Here is a 12,238-nt window from a genome sequence, read left to right as displayed (position 1 = left end):
AAAGAACTCATGTAACTTGGGGCACATGGGTGGCTGAGTTGGTTAAGTGTCTGCCTTTGGGTCAGGTCATGATCTCAGGGTCCGGGAATCAAGCCCCATGTGGGACTTCCTGCTCAATAGGGAGCCTGCCTTGCTGTCTGATTCTCCTTGCCCAGCTCGTTCTGTCTCTTTCTCTCAAACAAATAAAATCTTCAACACAAAACAAAACAAAAAAACCTCATGTAGCTCAATAACAACAACAACAAAAAAATCTGTTGAAAAAATGGGCAGAGGAACAGAATAGACATTTTTCTAAAGAATACATCCAGGTGGCCAACAGGTACATGAAAAGTTGCTCAACATCACTCATCATTAGGGAAATGTGAATCACAGTGAGGTAACACCTCACACCTACTGGGATGGCTGTTATCAAAAAGACAGATAACAAGTATTGACACGGATGTGGAAAAAAAGGAATACTTGTGCACTGTTGATGGGATTATAAATTGGTGCAACCACTACAGACAAAGAATACAGAGGTTCCCCCCAAAATTAAAAATAGAACTACCATGTAATCCAACAAGTCTCTCTTCTGAGTATATATCCAGAACAGATGAAATCACTCTTTCAAATAGATATGTGCACCAATATAATTAGTTGCAGCATTATTCACAATAATGGAGACATGAAAAAACCTAAGTGTCCACTAATGGATGAATGGCTATAGAACATGTGATAGACAGATAGTTAGTTATAGGTCAAAGAGTACTGACTTCCAGTCATAAGACAAATAATTTTGGGGGATCTAATGTATTGCATGATGGCCACAGCAAACAATACTGTATTATGCACTTGAAAGTTGCAAAGAGAGTAAATTTTTAATGTTCTCACTATAAAAACAAAACTATAAGTTATGTGAGGTGATGAATGTGCTATTAACCCTATGGTGGTAATCACTTCCAATATCACATCGTGACAATGTACACCTAAAATTTATACAATGTTAATAGATCAATTGTATCTCAAAGCTGAGGAAGTTTTTTTAATTGAAACTTCTATGATGGTAGTTATACTTTAAGTATTAGTTGATTAAAAAAGATAAGGTTGGTGGGGAGGGGGGTTGGGAAAAGGGGGTGGGGTTATGGACATTGGGGAGGGTATGTGCTTTGGTGAGTGCTGTGAAGTGTGTAAACCTGGCGATTCACAGACCTGTACCCCTGGGGATAAAAATATATGTTTATAAAAAATTAAAAATTAAAAGATAAGGTTGCATATTTTAGTCATCACAATAGCATCTGTATTCCTTTTAGAATAGTGTGTGCGTATATGTGAGAGACAGAGACCTATTACTTATTCTTCAGACTGTTGATACCATATGAATTTTCAGATAGTAATTCTATATTAAATTTTGACCTCTTAGGTGTTTATAACCTACACATTGGAAACCCCAGCTCTGACATTCTAGTTTTTTTATTTGATCCCCTACAGACCTCTCATTGTTGAATAAGTCTTATTATTTTTGTCTTTATAAAATTACCTGGCTAGAAAATTGAATTTTACGAGGAGGACTTTTCCAATAAAAATTATACACTATGCCAAACTCTGAAAATCTTACCTCTATGTATATGTATATCTATCCATTGCAGGGATGCCTGTAATTTTAGTTGTATATAACCTAAATCTCCTTTGAAATTCCACAGATAAAAGTGGCATATAAAAGAGCATAGTAGGGGCGCCTGGGTGGCTCAGTGGGTTAAGCCGCTGCTTTCGGCTCAGGTCATGATCTCAGGGTCCTGGGATCGAGTCCCGCATCGGGCTCTCTGCTCGGCAGGGAGCCTGCTTCCCTCTCTCTCTCTGCCTGCCTCTCCATCTACTTGTGATTTCTCTCTGTCAAATAAATAAATAAAATCTTTGAGAAAAAAAAAAGCATAGTAAATTGATGGATCATTTTAGTACCAGGAATAAGAAGATTAATTAATCTTTTCTGTAAGCACGGGTTCTTATATATTGGGTGTACTTTAAGTGAAACACACACACATATATACCAGGGGGGCTTCATCAGTTTTTAGTGGGTCACTCTTTATTCTCTGTTACTCTAGCCCAATTACATGTCCATCATTTAGAAAGATTGTGTGGGTGGGGTTTTGGATTGAAATTTTATTGTCTCTTGGCACATAAAGTAGTACAGGCATACCTTGTTTTATCGTGCTGTGCTGTCTTATGCTGTACAGATACTGTTTTGTTTTGTTTTAACAAATTGAAATTTGGTGGTGACCCTGTGGAGCAAGTCCTTTGGTGCCATTTTTCCAACAGCATTTTCTCACTTCATGCCTTTGTGTCACGTTTTGGTAATTCTCTCAAGATTTCAAACTTTTTAATTATTATCATATTTGAAATGCTGCAGTCTTATGATAAAACTTGAACGGATGAGGAGTTGCTTCTTTTTTTTTTTTTTTTAGATTTTATTTATTTATTTGACAGAGAGAGATCACAAGTAGGCAGAGAGGCAGGCAGAGAGAGAGAGAGAGAGGAGGAAGCAGGCTTCCCGCTGAGCAGAGAGCCCGATGCGGGACTCGATCCCAGGACCCTGAGATCATGACCCGAGCCGAAGGCAGCGGCCTAACCCACTGAGCCACCCAGGTGCCCCGAGGAGTTGCTTCTTAAGGATGAGCAAAGAAAGTGGTTTCTTGAGATAGAATCTACTCATGGGAAAGTGAAGAGTGTTGAAATGGCAACAGAGGATTCTAAAGACTGCTACATAAACTTACTCAACAAAGCAGTGGCAGGGTTTGAGAGGAGTGACTTCAATTTTGAAAGAAGCTCTACTGTGGGTGAAGTGCTATCAAACAGCATCACATGCTATAGAGAAATTGTTCATGAAAAGAAGAGCCAATCGATGTGGCAGACTTCAGCATAGTTATTTTAAGAAATTGCCGCAGCCACCCCAGCCTTCAGCAACCACTAACCTGGTCAGTCAGCAGCCAACATCAAAGTGGGACCCTCCACCATAAAAAAAATTATGATTTACTGAAAGTTCAGGTGGTGGTTAGCATTTTTTTAGCAATAAGATATTTTTAAATTAAGGTATGAATAGTTTTTTAAGATATAATACTACTGCACATATATTAAACTACAGTATAGTGTAAACATAACTCTTTTTTATTTTTTTATAAACATATAATGTATTATTAGCCCCAAGGGTACAGGTCTGTGAATTGCCAGGTTTACACACTTCACAGCACTCACCATAGCACACAGCCCCCCACCAATGTCCATAACCCCACCACCCTCTCCCAACCCCCTGACCCCCAGAAACATTCTTAAGAGTCTCTTATGGTTTGTCTCCCTCCCAATCCCATCTTGTTTCATTTATTCTTTTCCTACCCCCCAAGCCCCCCACATTGCATCTCCACTTCCTTATATCAGGGAGATCATATGATAGTTGTTTTTCTCCAATTGACTTATTTCGCTAAGCGTAATACCCTCTAGTTCCATCCACATCGTCAAGAATGGCAAGATTTCATTTCTTTTGATGGCTGCATAGTATTCCATTGTATATATGCACCACATCTTCTTTATCCATTCATCTGTTGATGGACATCTAGGTTCTTTCCATAGTTTGGCTATTGTGGACATTGCTGCTATAAACGTTTGGGTGCACGTGCCCCTTCGGATCACTGCATTTGTATCTTTAGGGTAAATACCCAGTAGTGCAATTGCAAGGTCATAGGGTAGCTCGATTTTCAACTTTTTGAGGAACCTTCATGCTGTTTTCCAGAGTGGTTGCACCAGCTTGCATTCCCACCAAAAGGATAGGAGGGTTCCCCTTATTTCGCATCCTTGCCAGCATCTGTCATTTCCTGACTTGTTAATTTTAGCCATTCTGACTGGTGTGTGGTTTTGATTAGTATGTCCCTGATGCCGAGTGATGTGGAGCATTTTTTCATGTGTCTGTTGGCCATCTGGATGTCTTCTTTGCAGAAATGTCTGTTTATGTCTTCTGCCCATTTCTTGATTGGATTATTTGTTCTTTGGGTGTTGAGTTTGCTAAGTTCTTTATAGATTTTGGACACTAGCCCTTTATCTGATATGTCGATTGCAAATATCTTCTCCTGTTCTGTTAGTTGTCTTTTGGTTTTGTTAACAGTTTCCTTTGCTATGCAAAAACTTTTGATCTTAATGAAATCCCAATAGTTCACTTTTGCCCTTGCTTCCCTTGCCTTTGGTGATCTTCCTAGGAAGAAGTCGCTGAGACTGAGGTTGAAGAGGTTGCTGCCCATGTTATCCTCAAGGATTTTGATGGTTTCCTTTCTCACATTGAGGTCCTTCATCCATTTTGAGTCTATTTTTGTGTGTGGTGTAAGGAAATGGTCCAATTTCATTTTTCTGCATGTGGCTGTCTAATTTTCCCAATATGATTTGTTGAAGAGGCTGTCTTTTTTCCATTGGACATTCTTTCCTGCTTTATCGAAGATTAGTTGACCATAGAGTTGAGGGTCTATTTCTGGACTCTCTATTCTATTCCATTGATCTATGTGTCTGTTTTTGTGCCAGTACCATGCTGTCTTGAGGATGACAGCTTTGTCATAGAGCTTGAAGTCTGGAATTGTGATGCCACCAACTTTGGCTTTCTTTTTCAACATTCCTCTGGCTATTCAAGGTCTTTTATGGTTCCATATAAATTATAGGATTATTTGTTCCATTTCCTTGAAAAAAATGGGTGGGATTTTGATAGGGATTGCCTTAAATGTGTAGATTGCTTTAGGTAGCATAGACATTTTCACAATATTTGTTCTTCCAATCCAGGAGCATGGAACATTTTCCCATTTCTTTATGTTTTCCTCAATTATTTTCATGAGTACTTTATAGTTTTCTGAATATAGATTCATTGCCTCTTTGGTCAGATTTATTCCTAGGTATCTTATGGTTTTGGGTGCAATTGTAAATGGGACTGACTCCTTAATTTCTCTTTCTTCTGTCTTGTTGTTGGTGTAAAGAAATTCAACTGATTTCTGTGCATTGATTTTATATCCTGACACTTTACTCAATTCCTGTACAAGTTCTAGCAGTTTTGGAGTGGAGTCTTGGGTTTTCCACATATAGTATCATATCATCTGCAAAGAGTGATAGTTTGACTTCTTCTTTGCTGATTTGGATGCCTTTAATTTCTTTATGTTGTCTGATTGCTGAGGCTAGGACTTCTAGTACTATGTTGAATAGCAGTGGTGATAAAGGACATCCCTACCATGTTCCTGACCTTAGTGAAAAAAGCTGTCAGTTTTTTTCCATTGAGAATGATATTTGCGGTGGGTTTTTCATAGATGGCTTTGATGATATTGAGGTATGTGCCCTCTATCCCTATATTTTGAAGAGTTTTGATCAGGAAGGGATGCTGTACTTTGTCAAATGCTTTTTCAGCTTCTATTGAGAGTATCATATGGTTCTTGTTCTTTCTTTTATTAATGTGTTATATCACAATGATTGATTTGTGGATGTTGAACCAACCTTGCAGCCCTGGAATAAATCCCACTTGGTTGTGGTGAATTATCCTTTTGTTGGATCCTATTGGCTAATCTTTTGGTGAGAATTTTCGCATTTGTGTTCATCAAGGATATTCGTCTATAATTCTCTTTTTTGATGGGATCTTTGTCTGGTTTGGATCAAGGTGATGCTGGCCTTATAAAATGAGTTTGGCAGTTTTCCTTTCATTTCTATTTTTTTGGAACAGTTTCAGGAGAATAGGATTTAATTCTTCTTTCAATGTTTGGTAGAATTCCCCTGAGAAGCCGTCTGGCCCTGGGCTTTTGTTTGGAGATTTTTGATGACTGTTTCAATCTCCTTACTGGTTATGGGTCTGTTCAGGTTTTCTATTTCTTCCTGGTTCAGTTGTGGTAGTTTATGTGTCTCTAGGAATGCATCCATTTCTTCCAGATTGTAAAATTTGTTGTGTAGAGTTGCTCATAGTATGTTCTTATAATTCTTTGTATTTCTTTGGTGTTGGTCGTGATCTCTCCTCTTTCATTCATGATTTTATTTATTTGGGCCCTTTCTCTTTTCTTTTTGAGAAGTCTGGCCAGGGGTTTATCAGTCTTATTCATTCTTTCAAAGAACCAGCTCCTAGTTTCATTGATTTTTTTTCTTTCCTTCTTTTTTGTTTCTATTTCATTAATTTCTGCTCTGATCTTTATTATTTCTCTTCTCCTGCTGGATTTAGGCTTTTTTTTTTTTTCTTTCTCCAGCTCCTTTAGGTGTAGGGTTAGGTTGTGTACCTGAGACCTTTCTTGTTTCTTTTTTTTTTTTTTTTTTTTTTTTTAAGAGTATTTTTTTTTTTTTTTTAAGATTTTATTTATTTATTTGACAGAGAGAGATCACAAGTAGGCAGAGAGGCAGGCAGAGAGAGAGGAGGAAGCAGGTTCCCTGCTGAGCAGAGAGCCCGATGTGGGACTCGATCCCAGGACCCTGAGATCATGACCTGAGCCGAAGGCAGTGGCTTAACACACTGAGCCACCCAGGCGCCCCAACCTTTCTTGTTTCTTGAGAAAGGCTTGTATCACTATATATTTTCCTCTCAGGACTGCCTTTGCTGTGTCCCACAGATTTTGAACCATTGTGTTTTCATTATCATTTGTTTCCATGAATTTTTTCAATTCTTATTTAATTTCCTGGTTGACCCATTCATTCTTTAGAAGGATGCTGTTTAGTCTCCATGTATTTGGGTTCTTTCCAAATTTCCTCTTGTGATTGAGTTCTATCTTCAGAGCATTGTGGTCTGAAAATGTGCAGGGAATGATCCCAATCTTTTGATACCAGTTGAGACCTTATTTATGACCCAGGATGTGATCTATTCTGGAGAATGTTCCACGTGCACTAGAGAAGAATATATATTCTGTTTCTTTGGGATGGAATGTTCTGAATATATGTGTGATGTCCATCTGGTCCAGTGTGTCATTTAAGGCCTTTATTTCCTTGTTGAACTTTTGCCTGGATGATCTGTCCATTTCAGTGAGGGGAGTGTTAAAGTCCCCTGCTATTATTGTATTATTGTCAATGTGTTTCTTTGATTTTTGTTATTAATTGGTTTCTGTAGTTGGCTGCTCCCATGTTAGGGGCATAGATATTTAAAATTGTTAGAGCTTCTTGTTGTACAGACCCTTTGATTATGATATAGTGCCCTTTCTCATCTCTCATTGTAGTCTTAGGCTTAAAATCTAATTGATCTGATATAAGGATTGCCACAGCAGCTTTCTCCTGATGTCCATTGGCATGGTAAATTGTTTTCCACCTCCTCATTTGAAATCTGGAGGTGTCTTCGGGTCTAAAATGAGTTTCTTATAGGCAGCATATTGATGGGTTTTGTTTATTTATCCATTCTGATACCCTGTGTCTTTTGATTGGGGCATTTAGCCCACTTACATTCAGCGTAACTATTGAGAGATATGAATTTAGTGCCATTGTATTGCCTGTAAGGTGACTGTTACTGTATATTGTCTCTGTTCTTCTGGTCTACTACTTTTAGGTTCTCTCTTTGCTTAGAGGACCCCTTTCAGTATTTCCTGTAGAGCTAGTTTGGTGTTTACAAATTCCTTCAGTTTTTGTTTTTGTTTTTGTTTGTCCTGGAAGCTTTTTATCTCTCCTTCTATTTTCAGTGATAGCCTAGCTGCATGTTTTTCTCATTTAGTGCTCTGAATATATCATGTCAGTTCTTTCTGACCTGCCAGGTCTCTGTGCATAAGTCTGCTGCCAGTGTAATATTTCTACCATTGTATGTTACAGACTTCTTGTCCCGGGCTGCTTTCACTAAGACTTATAAGTTTTACTACTAGATGACAGGGTGTGGACCTATTCTTATTGATTTTGAGGAGGGTTCTCTGTGCCTCCTTGATTTTTGATGCTTGTTCCCTTTGCCATATTAGGGAAATTCTCTACAATTATTTGCTTCAATATACCTTCTGCTCCCCTCTTTCTTTCTTCTTCTGGAATCACAATTATTCTAATATTGTTTCATCTTATCTCTTATCTCTTGAATCTCTTATCTCTAATATTATTTCATCTTATCTCTTATCTCTTGAATATATTCAGTGCTCTGAATATATCATGCCAGTTCTTTCTGGCCTGCCAGGTCTCTGTGGGTAAGTCCACTGCCAACCTAATATTTTTACCATTGTAAGTTACAGACTTCTTTTCCTGGGCTGCTTTCAGAATTTTCTCTTTGTCGCTAAGACTTGTAAGTTTTACTATTAGGTGATGGGGTCTGGACCTATTCTTATTGGTTTTGATTTTGAGGGGGATTCTCTGAACTTCCTCTATTTTGATGCTTGTTCCCTTTGCCATATTAGGGAAATTCTCTACAATAATTCTCTCCAATATACCTTCTGCTCTCCTCTCTCTTCTTTTTCTGGAATCCCAATTATTCTAGTGTTGTTTCTTCTTATAGTGTCACTTATCTCTCGAAATCTCACCTCATGGTCCAGTAGTTGTTTGTCTCTCTTTTGCTCAGCTTCCTTATTCTCTGTCATTTGGTCTTCTATATCACTAATTTTTTCCTCTGCCTCATTTATCCTAAAAGTAAGAGCCTCCAATTTTTATTTTACCTCATTAATAATTTTTTTAAAATTTCAACTTGTTTACATTTTAGTTCTTTTATTTCTCCAGAAAGGGCTTTTATCTCTCTGGAGAGGGTTATTAGAGAATCTAATATCTTCCATGTCTTTTTTGAGCCCAGCTGGAATCTTGAGAATCATCATTCTGAACTCTAGATCTGACATATTACCAATGTCCCTATTAATTAGATCCCTACCCTTCAGTACGGCCTCTTGTTCTTTATTTTGTGGTGAGTTTTTCCACCTTGTCATTTTGTCCAGATAAGAATATATGAACAAGCAAATAAAATACTAAAAAGGTGGCAAACACCCCAGGAAAATGTGCTTTGACCAGATCAAAAGAGACCCCAAATCGTTGGAGGAGAAAGAGGAGAAAAAGAAATTCAGAAAAAGAAAAAAAAAAAGAAAAAGAAAACAAATAATGAAAAAATATAAAAAAGAAAAAATAAATATATTATAAATATATAATATATTATATATAATATATACATAATTATATATATTAATTATATTACTATGTTAATTATATATTATATATAGTAATTATATATTATGTATATATTATATTACATATATCATATATAATATTATACATATATTAGAATGGTGACCAGAACAGGGTCACCCCTTAATTTTGGGAGTATTTTGGTCTCTTAGAAGAAACTACCTCCCAAAATTTTAAAGAATGAAAAACATATAAGGGTAAACACAATGAAGGGATGGAATATGCCTATAAAGATGAAAAATATATATATTTTTTCAAATTTCTAAAGATGGAGTTGATAAACTAAGTTGGTTGGGAGAATAAAGAAAAAGAAAGGGGAGAGAATTTGCTCAGGCTGGTGACTAGAACAAGCCCAGAGCTAGATTTAGGGTATATTTTGATCTATTAAAAGAAGTCATACCCCAAATTTTTTAGAAGAAAAAACCCTATGTGTATACAAAAATAAAGTTAGAGACAATGAAAGGTAAAATATGAATATAATAATGAAGGTTCAAAAAAAGATTATTATTATTTTTTAATGAAAGTTTTTGTTAAGATAAACTAGTTTAAAAATGTTAAAAGAGGAAAGGGTAAAGGTTAAAAAAAGATTTTGTAGAAGAAAAAAATATAAAATTTAAAAAAATTAATTAGCTGCAAGACTAAAGAATCATGGGGAGAAAGCCATGAATTCCATGCTTTGCTTTCTCTTTGCTTTCTCCTTTGGAATTCCACTGTTCTCCTTGGTAAGTGAACTTGGTCTTGGCTGGATTTCTTGTTGATCTTCTGGGGGAGGGGCCTGTTGTAGTGATTCCCAAGTGTCTTTGCCCGAGAGGGAATTGCACCGCCCTTACCAGGGGCCAGGCTAAGTAATCCACTCAGGTTCGCTTTCAAGAGCTTTTGTTCCCTGAACGCTTTCCGTAGAGTTCCACAGGACGGGAATGAAAATGGCGGCCTCCCAATCTCTGGCCCAGAGGAGGGAAGAGCTTGGGGTCCCACTGCTCAGTGCGCCCTCAGATAAAAGCACTCACTCAATCCTGTCTCCCTGGCCTCTGACCCTGCTCTGAGCTCAGCCAGCCTGTGACCAAGCATCTCTGTCTCTGGCACACAGCTCCACCTGGAGTCTCCAAACCCTGCAGATCCTTGAGCTCTCCCAGGGGATGTCTCCCCAGATCTTGTGGGGACCTCACCCACAGAACAGTGGCCTATGCCACGGATTACAGTTCAAGGTAACGCCGAGTTGAGAGCTCACTCCTCGGCTTTATTGCTGTAGCCGCTTCCCCACTCTAAAGCTGTGAGCTCTGCGACACTCAGACACCCCCGATCCTTCTGTGACCCTGCAGGACCTGGGGCCACGCTGACCCCACATGGGCTTCACCCCAGTTTAGCCTCCCAAGTGATGTCCCTCAGTGGAGCAGACTTTTAAAAGTCCTGATTTTGTGCTCCGTTATTCTGCTGCTAGTCCAGAGCCGGTCCCTCCCCACGCGGTCTATCTTCCCATTGCTTTGGATTCACTTCTCCGCCAGTCCTACCTTTCAGAAAGTGGTCGATTTTCTGTTTCTAGTATTGTTGCTCTTATTCTCTTCTATCTCCTTTTGGATTTGTAGGTGTTTACAGTGGTTTGATAAGCTATCTATCTGATCTCCGGCTACCTGATGTCATCTCAGCCTGCTATTTCTCTGCCACTTTGACTCCTCCTAAGCATAACTTTTATGTGTTTGGGGAATCCAAAATTATTTAACTCACTTTTTTTTTGGTTAATGATATTTGTTTTACTCTGGTGGTCTGGAACTGAACTGGCAGTATCTTAAAGGCATGCCTATACCACTATAAACAAGCCAGACCAGTTTAAGTTATGATAAACATCAACCCAGCACCTTTCTTCTTTTTGTTTTTAGGCCTGCATGCTTGTTTTTCAACCAGATCTCAGTATCACAGTCCCTGACCTAGCTGAAAACAATGAAGTGATTATTTGTCTTGATTGCTCCAATTCCATGGAAGGTGCAACATTCTTGCAAGCCAAGCAAATTGCCTTATATGCACTGTCCTTGATGGGTAAGAAGCAAAAGATAAATATTGTCAAGTTTGGCACAGGTGAGTGTTCTTTGGTCCCCCTGAAAGTGTGCTTCCTCCTGAATATTGACATGAGCAGAGCTGTTGGCTATTGGTGCCTGACCTCATCTGTGGAGTAAGAGGTAGCATAGCATGGAGTTCAAGAACCAGAGAACACTCAAGCTAGGTCCCTAGATTCAGATTCCAGCTCTACCACTTACTAGCTCTATATGTCACCTTGGGCAAATTACTTGAACCTTTCCTCATCTGTAATATAAGAGTAATAGTTCCTGCTTAATAGTGTTGTTGTAAGTACTGAGCTGATGCACATAAAGGATTTCAAACAATTCCTGTTAGAGAGCAAGCACTGTATGAATATTACTAGGTTACCACCAGCTGAACCAAATGCAAGACCCTTGGTTTAACATGTATGAGGGTCCCAACGATATGGACAGAACACTTAAAGTCAACACAGTAGCAGAAAAATCTAGCTTTCTTTCAGGAAGCATCAGGTCAGCCCTTTTAGAGGAAAAGTAACACCATCCTCCAGGTGGGGGCCTGAGGACATCTCAGCCACAGAGAAGGAACCAGAGTGGAGTGAGGGGATAGTCACATCCTATTGATTCTTCTGTGCCATTCAGCAAAAGACTGAGCCCTTTTATGAAGGAGCTAGCATCTGTTACTGCTGGGGGCAGAGATCAAGTAAGGCTGGGGTACCAAGGGCCTGGAAGGAGAATGTGTCCCTCTGGCGGCCATGCCCTACACTGTTGGGATGCCCCACATCTTTCTTTGCATGAGCCATCTTCTACAGAACAGAGGTCTACACATGTGATTTTACTCAGAACATTTTACACAGAAAAGTGCATAGTTTCAACGCACGTTAATTATTTGAAGGAATACTGTGGTGAAGTTTTTTTTTTATATGTTAAACTATCAAACATGATTGTTAGTGGTCAATAAAGTGAGTATTTAAGAGCTGCACCTCAATGCCAATCTTATCACACAGGTTACAAGGAATTATTTTCATATCCTAAATCCATCACAAGCAATAATATGCCATCAGAGTTCATTATGGTAAGTAAAAGAACTGTCCTTCATCTCTTGGGTCTTTTCCTATCAAGTTTTA

The 12,238-nt window shown here is 38.5% G+C and overlaps 1 protein-coding gene across 4 annotated transcripts in view; it reads left to right on the top strand.

Annotated features, from left to right (window-relative positions):
• Positions 1–12,238, top strand: part of PARP4 (poly(ADP-ribose) polymerase family member 4) — a 141,027-nt gene that overhangs the window by 78,720 nt on the left and 50,069 nt on the right. For all 4 annotated transcript variants that reach the window (XM_059144154.1, XM_059144155.1, XM_059144153.1 and 1 more), the window contains 2 exons: positions 10,959–11,154; positions 12,119–12,186. In XM_059144154.1, coding sequence (XP_059000137.1) covers positions 10,959–11,154; positions 12,119–12,186 — 264 coding nt within the window. The remainder of the gene's footprint in view (positions 1–10,958; positions 11,155–12,118; positions 12,187–12,238) is intronic.

The sequence above is a fragment of the Mustela lutreola genome, chromosome 13 (assembly GCF_030435805.1).
Source record: "Mustela lutreola isolate mMusLut2 chromosome 13, mMusLut2.pri, whole genome shotgun sequence".
NCBI classification, from domain to species: Eukaryota; Metazoa; Chordata; class Mammalia; order Carnivora; family Mustelidae; genus Mustela; species Mustela lutreola.
This window is presented reverse-complemented; position numbering and strand designations above follow the sequence as displayed.